This window comes from Globicephala melas, chromosome 8, assembly GCF_963455315.2.
Source record: "Globicephala melas chromosome 8, mGloMel1.2, whole genome shotgun sequence".
NCBI classification, from domain to species: domain Eukaryota; kingdom Metazoa; phylum Chordata; class Mammalia; order Artiodactyla; family Delphinidae; genus Globicephala; species Globicephala melas.
Genome location: NC_083321.1, coordinates 6,247,839 through 6,262,025, shown reverse-complemented (window position 1 = coordinate 6,262,025; position 14,187 = coordinate 6,247,839). Strand labels below are relative to the sequence as shown.

The 14,187-nt window shown below is 60.0% G+C and overlaps 2 protein-coding genes across 8 annotated transcripts; both read right to left on the bottom strand.

Moving 5' to 3' along the window:
• Positions 1-732: 732 nt before the first annotated feature.
• RIN1 (Ras and Rab interactor 1) lies at positions 733-5,888 on the bottom strand. Its single transcript, XM_030833510.3, has 10 exons — positions 5,757-5,888; positions 5,434-5,614; positions 5,222-5,336; positions 5,057-5,129; positions 4,823-4,914; positions 3,931-4,668; positions 3,022-3,327; positions 2,576-2,707; positions 2,299-2,450; positions 733-1,351 (listed from the first exon to the last, which is right to left on the bottom strand). Exons 1-10 carry the CDS (start codon positions 5,840-5,842, stop codon positions 866-868), a joined length of 2,361 nt encoding a protein of 786 aa, XP_030689370.1. The 5' UTR covers positions 5,843-5,888; the 3' UTR covers positions 733-865.
• Positions 5,889-7,279: 1,391 nt separating this feature from the next.
• BRMS1 (BRMS1 transcriptional repressor and anoikis regulator) lies at positions 7,280-14,045 on the bottom strand. Of its 7 annotated transcripts, XM_030833517.3 has the most exons (11): positions 13,894-14,045; positions 11,150-11,295; positions 10,992-11,082; positions 10,749-10,876; positions 10,522-10,601; positions 10,341-10,437; positions 9,676-9,768; positions 8,463-8,527; positions 7,928-7,967; positions 7,685-7,794; positions 7,319-7,415 (listed from the first exon to the last, which is right to left on the bottom strand). In XM_030833517.3, the coding sequence occupies exons 1-11, from the start codon at positions 14,043-14,045 to the stop codon at positions 7,350-7,352; spliced, it is 1,068 nt and encodes a 355-aa protein (XP_030689377.2). In that variant the 3' UTR covers positions 7,319-7,349. The 7 variants fall into 7 exon arrangements, with proteins under 7 accessions (XP_030689381.3, XP_030689377.2, XP_069902191.1 ...); XM_030833521.3 differs by lacking the exon at positions 7,685-7,794 and having other exon boundaries at positions 7,280-7,415; positions 13,894-14,023; XM_070046089.1 differs by lacking the exons at positions 7,319-7,415; positions 13,894-14,045 and adding an exon at positions 11,817-13,841 and having other exon boundaries at positions 7,427-7,794.
• Between the last annotated feature and the right edge of the window lie 142 nt (positions 14,046-14,187).

Here is a 14,187-nt window from a genome sequence, read left to right as displayed (position 1 = left end):
GAGTCAAGTGCAGAGAAGATGATTTCCGAATCCTCACCTCACTTCAGAAGCCTGTCTCCTCTGTCCCATTCCCTTGGGACATCACAGTGCCTGGGAGGACTTCCCATCTTGGGGAAAGACCAGAATGTGGGTGTTCTCTCAGCTGGACCCGACCCAGTCCCCAGGGCTGCCTGGAGAGCCTCTCCCTTCTGTGAGAGTGAAGAACAGACCCTTGGAGAGGTGTGTGTATGTGTGTTGCTAGCATCCAACCTCCTTCCCTCCCCTTTCCCCTAGTCTGAGCTCTGCTTTGCCACAAAACCATCCATTCTGACCCATGGAAGACTTCTGGGAGAAGGCAGGGCAGCAGTAGCACCCCGACTTCACAGACGAGGACACTGAGGTTCGGAGGTGCTTGGCCTCCAGGTGGTCTGGGCAGCACTGGGCCCCAACATCTTGCTGCCTCCCCAAATCCTCCTGACACCCAGGAGTGGGTGGGGCCTTTCAGGGCCTTGAAGCCCCACCCTCCACTGCCAGAGGTCAGGCCCCTGTTTGATTTGTCCCCTGTTGGGCACACTCACCACTGCGGGACGGCTGGCCTCCAGCTGGGGGAGAAGGATGAGAGGCCAAGGGGCCTTGGGCCCTTCGTCTGGGCCCCCCCCCAAAACCCCCTGGGCTTTACTCCAGTGCCCAGATGTGGCCAGTCCAGGCACCTCCCAGCAGGTGTGATCAGAGGGCTAGACAGTCAGAGGAGGTGGCAGACACGGAGCGGCCCGGGGTGGGGAAGACTAGGGGGCTGTGCCTTGGCCAGTGGGGTGGATGGCTCTGAAAGGCCTTCCCCCCAGGCTCAGAGTTTTCTGCCCCAAATGGCCCTTCTGCCCACTCCCAGCTACTCCTCTGCTGCCTGGCTTCCCTCAGCCTCTGGCCCCCTTGGCTGGGCAGGGCCTCCCCTGGCCTGGTCCTCGCCCCCCTCGGCCATCGTCTCAGACTCTCCCCTGCTGTCCCTGGGACTGGCTTTGACCTTGGTGTCCCCATCTCCCCAGCCCCCTTTCTCCTGCTCCCTGCCCTCTGCCTCTGGCCTCCCACTGCCCTCCTCTGGGGCAGCCCCCGGGGAGGTGCCCTGGGTCTCGCGCCACTCTGTCCGGCGATAGATGAGGTAGCCGGTGGTGGGGAGCTGGTGGGCCAGGGCTCCGGGGGGCAGGCGGTGGTAGTCCTCCTCCTTGTATAGGAAGAGGCTGAAAGTATCAGGCTGGGTCACCCGGAACTTGGTGGCACAGAGCTTATTCAGCATGGCAATCGAGGCCCCTGGGGGCACGGCTAGCGTCTTGGAGGTACAGCCACTGCTGGGGTCCTGATAGGCTACGCGGAGGAGGTGCTGTGCAGGAGAAGCAAAATCAAGAACTCAGTCCTGCCTGGTGCGAATCTGGCTGCAAAGCTTGAGGTCTCAGTAGAAGCTCTGCAGGAACAGGGCTGGGATGGTACATATCCAGTGGTAGAACCAGTGGCAAAAGCTTTGTGAATAAGGTGAGCTCTGAGCAGGGGCTCTGAGGAAGGGAGGGATGTGCTTGGGCTAGCGGGTCACAGCTGCAGGCTGGAAGGACGCCCCAGCAGGCCTCTACAGCCTAACAATCCTACTCAGGTAGAGCTTACTCTGCGCCCTCAGTACTTGTCCTGAATTAACCCATTTCATCCAAATATCAACCCCAGGAGGTAGATACTATTACCCCATTTTATAGACAAGAAAATTGAGGCACAAAGAGGTTATATAACTTGCCCAAGCTCCCAGAGCCAAAAAGCAGCAGAGCCAGCATTTGGATCCAGGATCTGGCTATCAAATCTGGACTCTTAGCCAAGGCTAGAAAGGGTCTCTTGACTGCATGGAAGGAGGGTGAAGGGCAGAGATGCTGTTTGGCTCTGAGGACACCACGCCTGAGCCCAGATGGGAGGGTATGGGGGTCACGGGCTGGAAGCCTGAGTCCAGTTGGGGGCCAGAAGCCAGGATCTGCCTGTGTCCCTTTCCCTCCCCATGTCATGTCTCAGTTTCCTCATCTGTAAAATGGGGATAATAATGATCCCACTTCAGAGTTTCTGTGAAGATTCAAGGCTGAGCCGCCAGAGCACTGAGCACAGTGCCGGCTCGTGGAACGCAGCCTCCAGAAAGCCTGGCTCGGACGTGTGTTACGCACGGGGCGCTGTTTCTGTCGTGGGCTAATGCAGGACTGGCCTTTCCCCTTCCCCCTCCTTTCCTGGGTCTCATTGGGCAAAGGAGAGGACTGCGCCAGACAATGCCAGACTCCCCCCGGGGGTGGCCAGTCCTGTTACCTGGAAGCTGTGGGTGGCGGGCAGGCGGCGCTGCTCCCAGAGGCTGAGGGAGGACTGCAGCTCCTGCGAGGGGCTCAGCGGGAGGGTGTGGGCCTCGTTCAGGCCACTCAGCAGGACCAGGCTGGCCGAGAGGCTGGTCAGGTAGTAGCCGCCTGGGACACAAGGGGAGGAATGCGGCTCAGGCTGGGCGTGAGTGACCTGCTCCTTCTGCCTCCTCTGCTCAGTCAGGGCGCCCCAGCCCCACCCAGACAGAAGGGGCGTGTGTGGGGTTCCTCACCCTCTCCAGTGAGCAAGGCAGGCTCCAGCAGCTCTGACATGTACTCGGCCTCCAGCAGCAGCTCAGGAAGGTCGCACTGGGCCAGGACGAGGCTCAGCAGTGGGAGGAATTCATCGGCCCCTGCACCCTCCCCTGTGGTGGTGGAGGAGGAAGCTTCAGGCTCCTCTGGGACCCCAGGGTCAGAATCCACTACTTATCTTAGACAAGGACCCTCCCCTCCGCCTGCCAGGCCTTGGGCACTGTGGTCTCTATGGCAACCAGGGGGCAAGGCCTGGGGAGTGGATACTCTGCTTTCTGGGCCACAGTTTTACCATCTGTGAAATGGGAGGGTTGGACCCTTTTTTTTTTTTTTCCCCCCTCCCTGCTGTGCCATTCCTGGAGCCTCTGCCTGGTGGCCTGCCTCTGACTTGGCAGGAGCCAGTGGGAGGTGGTGGGAGGGGGCATACCTGCCTGGGTCCTCAAGGCTGTGTAGAGCAGCTTGCAGGCCTGCAGGAGCCGCTTGACCTGGGCGCTGGGTGAGTAGGCACGAAGTAGCTGCAGTAGCTTCTGGCGCACCTGTTCCATCTCTACTGGGGAGGGCAGGCTTAAGTGGGACCCAAAGGCTCTGGGGCCCTGGGCCCGGGCCAGGCAGAGGCCTTCAGCCAGGCGGCCCAGGGAGCCGTTGGTGGAAAGACGGCGCCGCAGGCGGGCCACCAGGATGGGCCGGAGAGGCTTGAGCACGGAGCGATGCAGCGACTTCTCCAGGACGCATTCTGCGGGGGAGAGGTAGGCTGGGGTCAGGGGAACCAGGGGGGCAGAGTCCCTGGGAGGAAGGGCATGATCAGGAGAGGAGAGGGATGAAAAAGAGGAGGAACCTTGGGACTTCCCTGGTGGCGCAGTGGTTAAGAATCCACCTGCCAGTGCAGGGGACACAGGTTCGATCCCTGGTCCGGGAAGATCCCACGTGCCGCGGAGCAACTAAGCCCGTGTGCCACAACTACTGACCCTGTGCGCCACAACTACTGAAGCCCGTAAGCCTAGAGCCCGTGCTCCACAACAAGAGAAGCCACCACAATGAGAAGCCTGCTCACCACAACAAAGAGAAGCCCCTGCTCGCGGCAGCTACAGAAAGCCTGCATGCAGCAACGAAGACCCAACGCGGCCATAAATAAAATAAATAATAAATTAAAAAAAGATTTGGAAACTTGGTGACAGGCAGGCAGGCGGTGGACAGAATTTGCTTGAATGGTGGTGAGACAAGGTGGGTTTGTAAAGCCGCAGAACAGACTGAGAGACAGGCTGGCAGTGTGGGGAGGCAGAGAGAGTGGAATGCGGAGATAGTGCTGAACCGGCAGAGCCCCGGGCTGGAGTCTCACCCAGCCTTTCTGGTGGCAGCAGCTTCTCCGGGCCCAGCTCCGCGCTCAGCATGGCTCGGGCCCGGCTCAGCGCCTCGCGGATACCCTGCAGCTCCTGGGTCTCAGGGCCGGCCCGCACCTGGGTCAGTAGGTCCTGCACCAGCTGGCCCACGGCTGTGTGTCGGTCCTGCATCAGCGCTGCGGCTGCCCGGCCCACCTGCCGCTCGGGCGCCAGCAGGGAGCAGAAGGCAGCGCTCATGGACCGAAGCAGCGGCCGCCGGCGGCCCAGGCGGGGTGAGGTTGCTGGGCTCCCCTGGGACCCTGGCACCCCCTCCTCCTCTGAGCTGCTGGGGGAGCCGCAATCCACCTCCTGGAGGGAAGGCAGTGGCGGGAGGCTGGGGCCGGTGCCCCCTGGCACACGGTACCCCACTGAGCTCTCCCTCCGCAGCAGCTGGCGAGAGGGCAACCTTTCTGTCTGGTTGGGGGCTGTCCCTGGCAGCACTGGGACTGGGGGAGGCGGCACAGCTGGTGGAGACAGGGGGCTGGAGGTCTCTGTGGACACACGCACTTTGAAGCTCCTCTTGAATTTCTCCCGCTTGGTGGGGCCCAGGTCCCCTGGGAACAAGGGGTTGAAGAAACACAAGGCAGCTCCAGTGCCCTGGTCCAGCTCTTGTGGGGACCGGGGCTTCAGCCTGGGCAGCAGTGGGCCTTCAGATGGGCCTGGCTGAGCCTTGGTGTTGAGGGAGGAGCTCCAGAACTCTAGGGAAGAGAAACAGGTTGGGGCCTCAGGGGGTTCAGGGAGGGGGCCCAACCGAGGGAAAGGCACAGGCTTCAGGCTGTGTGCCCATGCCTTCCCTTTCCCTCTTGGCCTCAGCTTGTCCATCTGAGCAATGTGTAGCAGGGGAGCCCTTACCAATGCCCAGATGGGAGATGGCTTCCAGCTCCTTGCGGGTGGCTGCCTGGCAGATGGCTCTGGGGAGCTGAAGCGGGAGGAGAAGAATGTCCCTGAGGCCGGAGAGGGGAGCAAAAAGTCAGGAGTGAGGAAAGCTCCGGGCTGTGGGCACTGAGAGCGTCTGTGTGGGAGGAGGACAGGGTATCCCAGGGAGTAGGGCCCCATGGACAGCAGGCGCCCTGCAGGCAGGCTCACCGGGTGTGGCAGTAGGCACAGATGAGCTGGACCAGGTCCAGGAACACAAGCTCTGAGCCCTCCAAGGAGACGCCTGAGAGACGGGAAGTGAGGTTGTTCTCTGGGGAACCCCGGTGCCCTGCCTTGATGGTTTCCAGCCCCTCCCTCCAGGCCGGTCCCTCTCACCCCCAGGGCTCTCCTGGATGTAGTGGCTGGAGACGAAGGAGGGGCCGCTGGCCTCGGGCAGCCGCATGCACAAGGCTTGGCACTGGCGAGTGTTAGATTTCCGTACCAGGAATGTCTGCGAGTCGACAGGGGTCGGAGGCTCAGGACCTCCGCGTCCAGCCCCGCTCCCTCCCACCCTCGGCCACCAGCCCCAGGGGTGGGGGAAGACTCACCCCGGGGGGCTCGGTCCTCAGCACGTGCAGCGCGGCCGCGGCGTTGGCCCGCAGCTGCAGCCACACGGGCCGGGTAAGCAGCAGGCGCTCCCGCAGGCTCACGGTGCGCCCGGGCTGCTGAGGCCCACCTGCTCGTGCCCCGCCGACATCAGGCACATCGTACAGCGGGTCCTGCGCTGGCCTGGGGGCAGGCGCCAGACCTGAGCAGGGGGCCAGGGGCTGGGAACCTTGCCCAACCCTCTCCCCCTCCTTGCCCAGGACAGACCCAGTTCTGTGGTCCCCCCGCCCCTGCCCCACCGGGTTGCCCTTCCAACTTCACTAACTTTTCTCTCTCCAGGTGCCCAGGTGCGAAGCTGGTTGGGCTGGGGGCTCCGAGAAGGCCTGCTCCAGACTCTCCAGGGGCTTCCATGGCTGGGAGCTCCTTCGGTATCTCCGGGGACTCAGGAAGAGAATCCAGCCCCCAAGGCAAGAGCACTCACATTCCCAGTGGTGAGTAACACTTCCTGAGGGCGGTTCGCCCTGTCACAGCCGCCAGTTAACTCTTGTGTGTCCACTCAGCCCGGGCAGTGCCTGCTTCCTCTGTTCTGGGCCCAGCCTCTGGGGGCAGGGATCGTCTCCATGCAAGTGGCCCTCCGAGGGCCCCAGCTGTGGGGCTACCACCTCCACACAGTGCGTCCTAAAGCCTTGCCAGCCTCCTCGAATCATACAGGTGGGCAGAAAGGGGTTAAGCAGGGCCTATCTAGGTCCCCACAGGCCTCGCCTTTGGGGCATCTTTAGGTCTGTGGTCAACTGCTCATCTGTCCACGGTCTTGAGCTCAGCCTTGTGGGAGAGCGCCCCCTACAGGTCACCGATGACGCATTCCTGAGCTTAACTTGCGTTTTGGGATTTCAGGTTGCCGTGGAGAAAGGATGCTGTGTCTCCATGGAAACTAACCTCTTTGCTTAACTGAGGTTCTGGGGGCGGTTCTAACAGTCAGCGCTAAACAGGGGGGAGTCTGGCTGTGAGGTCGTCAGAACATGGCGCTGCTGCCAGCTGCCTCCCACGCACACAGGCTCTGCCAGCCTGCCTTGCCAATCTGCCAAGTGACTGGGGCAGGTGCAGACATGATCCAGTCTCCAAGCACCGAGTACCCAGTCCCCGTCCCCACCCAAGGCCACGTGCTCTGCCTGTGCCACATGTTGCTTCAGACGTTGCTCACCAGCACCAGGCAGTCCAGGGCCCAGCCCCCCAACCTCTGGGGAGCAGGCAAGTGGGAGAACCCCCCTTCCCCAGCCTATACTCCAAGTTCGAGTGGGTAGGCTCCCGCTAGGCAGTGAGAAGAGGTACCAGGGACCCCAGAAGAGACTGCCTGTCACAAGCACTCTCCATGAGAGCCCTGATTCCCTTGCAAGGTAAATTAGACACACGCCGGTCACGCCAGAGTCCCAGAAAAGGTTTTAATTCCAGTCCCTGAAATCTGGGAGGCGGACACCAGGAACCGCCTTGAGAAGGAAGACCTGGGGAGCCTGCCTGCTCACCTCCAACAACAGCCAGGACACAAAGGTCCCCCAAATATCATTTCTGACCCAGAGTTCCCGCGAAGTGGGACCCAGCTCACTGGCTCGGTGACTAGGGAGCCGGGTCCAAGGTCAGCAGAAAGGATGTTACTTTGGCTTAAGATGAGACACATCATCATCAGGGAGGGCACCGCGAAGGCTGACCTTCGGTGGGGGCAGGTGGTGGGCTGGCCGGGGATGGAGGAGACAGTGTTGCCTGGCTAAGGCAGCTCCAGGCCACAGTTGAACAGGGCCCCGAGGAGGGGCAGAGGAGGAGTCCAGACCAGTGGCGGCTGGAGGGGAGGGCCACAGCAGCACTGCAGGGCTGGCTGGGCAGACGCTGAGGGGCCTGTCAGTCTGCCTTTCTGCAGCAGGTAAGTTCAAATGCTGGGTTTGCTGCCAGCTGCTCCAAGGGCCCCCTGGCTGTGAACAGCAGGGTCAAGGTCCTGGGGGTACACAGGAAGGGAAAAACCACTGCAGGTGAGAGGACGCCGAACCAAGAGGGAAGCAGGCACTTCATGTGCGGCACTGAGAGGAGTGGCCTCAGTCTGGCCCAGAGCAGGCAAGGCCAGGAGGGCACAGGTCAGCTCCACACCGCTGATTCCTGGGCCTCTCTGGTACTCTGGGCCCGCCAGGCCGGCTGCTAGGGCTCAGCACTCCACCCTCCCTAACCAGAGCTGGCGGGGCGGGTCCATCACCTAGCCCCATTACTCACCCCCACCGTAGCTCCCACAATGCCCTCACACCCAGACCGTCCTGACTCTCTCAGGTCACTGATCTGACACAGTCCCTGCCTCCCTCTGGGCTCCTTTCCTGGAGGCTGGGCTGGGGGAGGAAGAACAACCCCAGTAGTTTGTGGGTTTTTTTGACCAGGGATCAAACCCGCGCCCCCTGCAGTGGAAGCGTGGAGTCTTAACCACTGGACCGTCAGGGAAGTCCCGACCCTGCTGGTTCTTACCATCTGATTTTCTCTTCTGAGGGGACACGGCTGCTCTTGCCTGGGTGGGTAAGAAGAAAACCCCCTGAGAGCCTGCCTCCAGCTTGGCAAATCCCCCTTCCACCATCAGCCTTTCTGAGGTGGAGGTGCTGCTGGGTCCGGGCTGCACTAGAGGGGTTGCCGGGATATAAGACCCTTTCTAGGCAAAGGTTTGATGTGCTCTCCAGTCAGAGACTCAGGCAGCCCAGCTGCTTTCCCGCCTTCCTGCCCTCCCTTTACCCCCACCCCCATCAAAACCTGCCCTGCAACAAGGGGCTGATGTAGACTAGGAACTCCCTCCTCCGGAACAGCCTCAGGCCAAACGAGGCTTGTGAGCTCAAGCAATGCCAGGGAACCTGGGCTGAAGGCAGAGGGTGCCGAGGGCTGAGCAGAGAGCTTCCCAGGCCCTCAGGAAGTCCACACGTGGAGCGCCTGCAAAGCCCAAAGCTGGCATCTGGTTGGGGAGGGGGCACTGCACTGCCAGCCCCCATCCTGAGACAGGCAGCACCGGACCCACCTTTTTGATGGCTGTCCAGTCCTCCAGGATGTCGATCTCCTGCAGCATGTACACGATGTAAGGGCCTGCAATGGGGGTCAAGGAAGCAGGAAGCCTGGTGGAGGGGGCAGGTGACGGGCCTTGGCCCGGGAGCTCCAACACTCAGAAGAGGCGGTGCTGTGGACATCGGGGCAGGGAGCCGAGGACCTAGTTAAGAGCTCAGGCTCCACCTCCAACCTCTTGGCCCCCCGGTTCTCGGCAGGGTGGAGAGGTGGCATGGCTATGGCCTATTTCACCCACTCCACAGGGGGCCTTCCAGTCTCAACCCTACCACTCCTCAGCTCCCCTCACCTATTCTCCGGTCTCAAGGTCAGAAGGCCAAGGTCCATGCCACCCACTCAGGGATCTGGCCCCTTTCCCCATCTACAAAGAGACTCTAGTCTCCTCTGTCCTGAAAACAACCCTCCTTCGGTCTCACACTCCCCTGTGGGGACCAGCCACTCTGTCCCCCTGATGTCTCCACACCCTCACCTCCCATTCACCCTTCAAGTCTCTGCAGTCCAGATTCTTCCCTCCCTCCCTGCGTGAACCTGATTCCCACCACCAGGAGGTCAGTGCCCTGAGAATCTGGTTGCTGCAGGAATATGAGGGGTGGGGTGGGGTGCACAAGAGAATTCAATTCAATTCAACTCCGTGCTGCTGTGCCAGGAGGGAGGAAGGCACAGCAGGCCCTGGACCAAAGGGACGCACGCCTGGGGCGGGGCAGAGATGACCATGCCCAGATGGGAGGCAGGTGCCCCAGTTTAGGTACAGGGGTAATATCTAAATAGCCATTTCGGCGGGGAAACTAGGAGAGGCTTCGTGGAGGAAGTAACAACCGAGACGAGCACTGAGCAGGCACATGGGCAAAGGCAGCTGATAGGAGAACGGAAAGTCAGCAAAGGCATGGGGGTGGGAAAGCCTGGGACGTCATGGGAAAGCCAGAAGGGCCTCAAAGGAGAGCTCACTCCGGAAATTATGGGGAAATCTCTGGATGGATGTTTCTACTTTTTTACAGTCCACACAGCCTAGGAGGACCCCGTAAAAAATCCCTGACAGCTGGATTTGACTGGACATGGCCACAGGATGCCAGATGACCATAAATGAGTCTGGTCTGCCTCTGTCTTGCGTGTCCCTCCACCCTCCTCCGCCCTGACCTCTCGCCCAGCTCGGGCCACCGTGGGGGAAAGGATACCGGAAACAAGAGGGGCCTTCTTCCTCTTGCTGGGCTGCACGGAGCCCCAGGTCTTCGAGCTGCCTCTGGCGTGCAGTTTGTCATCCCACCACTCTGTGCCCCAGACCAGGGTCAGGATTGGGGTGCCGGCCATCCCAGGACGCCCCACCCCTGTAGCCTGTGTCCCTCACCCGGGCCAGGCCAGCCCTTCCCCATCACTCGCGCCCCTACCCCAACCAGGGCAGTGCAGAGAAGCCTGGGCTTGGGGTTGGAAGCTGAGTTCAACCCTGGGAAAGAGGTCACTGTGATTTTGTGAGGCTCGCTTTCTTCATCTGTTTCATGGACAGGGGTACGATAATAATTCCTCCCTCCCCAGTGCCCTGTATGAACGTCGGCCTGTGGACATGGAGAGGACTTGGCCATGGCATGTGCGTGTGTCAGAATGACACCTCCGTTCTGGAAACTGAGCAGGGGGGCAGGGGACCCGCTCTTCCTGAGTCCCCACTGTGTGCCAGGCTCTGGGCTAGGCGCTTCCCTGGCTGCTTTCATTCAGTCCCCACAGTGACCACGAAGCAGGTCCTCTTACAACCCCCCTGTGCAGGCAGGGAAGCTGAGGCCGAGATGGGGGGCAGGCACTGAAAGCACAGGGCCTGGGGCAGGGGTGCCCAGCCAGCCGCTCGCCTCACCAGAGCTGATGTCCAGGCTCTGGCGGTCCTCCTCCAGCCTCTGGATCCGCTCCTGCAGCTCCCCCTGCAGGGTGTCGTAGAGCAGCAGCTTCTCACTCTGGAAGAGGCGGAGTGGCTCAGCCAGGCAGGCCGGGGTGGCCACTTCCGTCCCCACCTAGCACCCAGCGCCCGGCACATTCACCTCCAGGTGCTGCTTGGCTCCCTGCAGCTCACACTCGTACTTGTTCCTGATCACGTCCAGACAGAAGCCCTTGTAAATCCCTGTGGAGGGAGGGAGAGGGAGGTCCTGCTTGGCCAGGGACCCAGGGGCCCATAAAGGGGGGCCAGGGGCACGGGTGAGGCAGAGCAGGGACGAGAGGGGAAGGGGCCAGAGAGCCATGGCTTCTGGTAGGGGAACAGGGCACACACCTGCCACCTGAATGCGGATCTTGAGGCTCCGCTGCAGCCCCCCGAGAGGCTCTGTGTATTCGGGCGCCCTCTCAGCTCCCACCTCCTCCAGCCGCACCCGCAGCTGACTCAGCCGTTCCCTGAACAACCTGGGAGGTAAGAGGCAGCCGCGCACCCGTGTGCTCGCCCGTCAAACACGAGCGGAGCACCCGCTCCACAGCAGGCCCCAGCCAGCCCTGCCCGGCCCCAGGGTCCCTTGCTCACTTCTCCTTCAGCTCCGAGAACTGCTTCTCCAGGTCCAGCATTTCACTGACGCACTCGCTGCGGCGGCGCTCGTAGCCCTCATCGTCCATCTCTGGGACAAGAGGCCAGTCAGGGCGGGCAGAGCGGGGGCGGGCGGCACGCGGGCGTGTGGGGCTCACCTGAGCTCTCCTCCTCGGACTCGGTCTGGCTGCCGCTCCGTTCCTCCTCGCTCTCTTCCTCCTCCCCATTCATCTCGGCGGCTGAGTCGCCCTCTGCTTCCATCTCCTCTGTGTCTTTGCTTGGAGGCTGGACGGGCATCTGGGCTCTGGGAGTAGGAGTGGAGCCATCACTCGCCACTGCCCACAGCTCTGAGCGGGAAAGTGGCCACTTGGGAAGTCAAACCAAGCCTCACTGCTGACGGGGACAACCGGGGGGGTGACTGGACTCGCCACACCCTGGGCACACACTGGGTGGGGCAGGTGCAAGTGGCCCTGCCTGCACATCTCCCGAAGCCTGGGAACCACAGAAATGCCCATGCCCTTGGACGCTGCCAGTGATCCCAATCCCGGGAAGAGTGGCCAAGGTGATGATCCATAACATGGGAAAGGCCAAGGGTGGGCTCCCCACTGTGGGACTGGGCCCAAACATCTGACTGGGGCTTTCAAGGCCCTACATAGACTGGACTTGAACTGCTGGTCCGGCTCCTTCACCCCACCTTCTAATGCTTAGTTCTCAAATATACCATGCACTTCCTACCCAGCGCCCCCCGCCCACCGTGCTGCTCCTTCTGCCTATGATGCCACCACTTCTCTTCCTGAGAACACTCTACAATGCTCATCTTCTCACCGTGCTCAAATCCTATCTCCCTCTGCTTCCTCTAAGACCTCACGTCATCAGTGCTCCCGTCTTCTGCATCCTCCACTCTCCCTCTTGACAGCTCTGTCCCATGAAACTTTAGACGCGCTCAGGAATTTCCCACCATATAGAAAAAGCAGAAACACAAAACTTCACCCCACTCCACTCAATCGCCCCCCGTTTTCCACCTTTTCCAGGCCTTGCTCTTCCTACTTTCACCTCCCGCTTGTTCCAGTCTGTTTCTGTATCATCGCTCTCAGCTGAAACTGATTCTGCAGAGTTAACAGATGACCTCCTTGTACCTAATGCCAGTATTTTTTGGTGCTTACCTCAGGTTGACTTCTCAGCAACACTGAACACTGTTAAGCATTCCTTCATTTATTCACTCATTTAATCTTTATTGAAAATCTAATATATGCTAGGTACCATCAGACACCACGGTAGGAGGCAGGCACAAGTGTGACAGAAAGACAGTCTCTGACCTCAAGGAGTTTACAAGTTCCTGGATGAGAGAGAGGCCAAGAAGCAGATCATTACTGTGGAGTGAGAAGAGCTAAGATGAGGGGCATATGGGAGAGACAGCTAAACTGGGACCTGGAGCCTGCTGCAGTTTTGAGGGCAGAGGAAGATGGGCCAGACAGATGAGCTGAGCTGGTTGAGGGAGGGAGCATTTAACCAGAGTAAGTAGTGTGAGCAAAGACCCCGAAAGGAGAGAAGGGGCAGGGTTGGGGGCACCTGGGTCTAAGCCTCAGAGAGAAATCTGGGCTGCAGAGATCTGGTCATCACATATAGTGAGTTCTTCAGGCCTTGGGAGAGGGTGCAACCAGCAAGGCAGAATGTGTGGAGTGAGAAGGGGCTCGTGATGGAACGCCCAGGGTCACCAAAGGGGCAGATGATGCGACCCCTGCAAAACAGAAGGAAAGTAGCAAGAGGTGGAGGAGGGAAAACTCAAAGCATGGAGAGAACTTCAGAATGAAGGAGACGTGACAGTGCCAAGTGCGGCCAAAAGATCACTCAAGAGGAAGAATAAATAGTCTTCTCAACAGATCATCTCTTTGTCTACTGGGGGCTTCTGGTTCACTGTGATATGCTTGTCTGGGCACTTCTCTTGTAGTCCTTTAGTTCCGTGTAGACACCCTTCCTTATTTATTTACATGTCTATTGGCCCATTCTCATGTCTGTCTCCCCAACCAGTCTGTAAGCCTCACCAGGGCTGGGCTGCACATGCGCTTTATTCGCCTAGCACAGTACTAACTCATTCGATGACTGGAGGATTTGCAAATACAAATTAAACCAAACAAACTTTTGCAGGGCAGGGATTGGCTCTTACTTCTTGGTAGCCCCCGGCCTCTGTAGTGGTAGCAAACGTCAATTCAAGTAAATTAACTGGCCTAGCCTAGAGGACAGTTTCGAAACATTCCTCAATGATTTCACAAATGATCTGACCCTGACCTGAAAACTTCGGTTCTCCAAACCAGCCTCATCTTTCCCATTCTCAACCCTCAGTTCCTGCATTTCCCAAACTTCGCAATTCCTCTTCACTGTTAAATATATTAATTTTGGAAGATGCAGCGGTAGGTAAGTCCTACCTTTCCGGACCAGAAAGGGTGAGGGGTTGGGGGAGGTCTCTCCAGCAGTCTGAGTCTACTGGGTGAGCTGAATTAAATCACAACCTCCCCCTCCTTACCTTGGGTATAAAAAGAGAATAATAAAGATTGCAAGCGATAAGGAATGGAAAAGCAAATTATAAGGCACTGTGTACAGGCAGTTTATCTCTCAGAAAGTGAGCATGTCGAGGGCAGGCCTCCTCGAAAGGAAGATTCTTCCCTACCCTCGAAGAAGCCAACACAGCCCCTCTACGGCGCGCCGAGAGCCCCCCGTCCCGCTCCATCTGCGTACGCGCGGGCGCGGGCGGGACAATCACTGGCTCTTCCACGGCCAGCACCGGTCCCGCGGCCGCCGGCACGCATCCGGCCGGTTAAGTCTCCGCTTCGGCCCTGGAGATTGGGCCGGCTCCGACCCACTGGCCGGAGAGGGCGAACCAGGCGCCAGGGTTGGCGTTACGCACCCGCGGGGAGTGGGGCCTCCGGCCTCACGTCCGAGACTCCCTGAGAGGTGCCGGAGGCAGCCGGTACTGCCCACCGCCGCGGAGCTCCCAGAAGCGCCGAGAGAGCCTTTTTTCCTGAGGCGAGAGCCTGTCCACGCTTCCGCATGAGTCATCAGCTGGCGCCCGTCGGAGTGCTCACAATTGGACAGCTCGGGGCTAGGCATGCCGGGATACCGCGGGCCGGTTTCCATAGCAACCGACTGAAATTCACACAGGCTTTCAACAGGCAGGGAAGGCCCTCGTGCGTTTCTTGCT

Excerpts from the sequence above, each read along its gene's own strand:
- RIN1 (XM_030833510.3), bottom strand. The coding sequence starts at position 5,842 with ATGGAAGCCCCTGGAGAGTCTGGAGCAGGCCTTCTCGGAGCCCCCAGC. Across the intron at positions 4,915-5,056 it reads TGTGCCTACTGCCACACCCG|GGACATTCTTCTCCTCCCGC; the intron begins GTGAGCCTGCCT and ends CTCCGGCCTCAG. Across the intron at positions 4,669-4,822 it reads CATCTCCCATCTGGGCATTG|AGTTCTGGAGCTCCTCCCTC; the intron begins GTAAGGGCTCCC and ends TCTCTTCCCTAG.
- BRMS1 (XM_030833517.3), bottom strand. The coding sequence starts at position 14,045 with ATGACTCATGCGGAAGCGTGGACAGGCTCTCGCCTCAGGAAAAAAGGC. Across the intron at positions 10,438-10,521 it reads GAGCCAAGCAGCACCTGGAG|AGTGAGAAGCTGCTGCTCTA; the intron begins GTGAATGTGCCG and ends CGCCTCTTCCAG. Across the intron at positions 7,795-7,927 it reads TCAGAAGAGAAAATCAGATG|CCCAGCCTCCAGGAAAGGAG; the intron begins GTAAGAACCAGC and ends TTCCTCCCCCAG.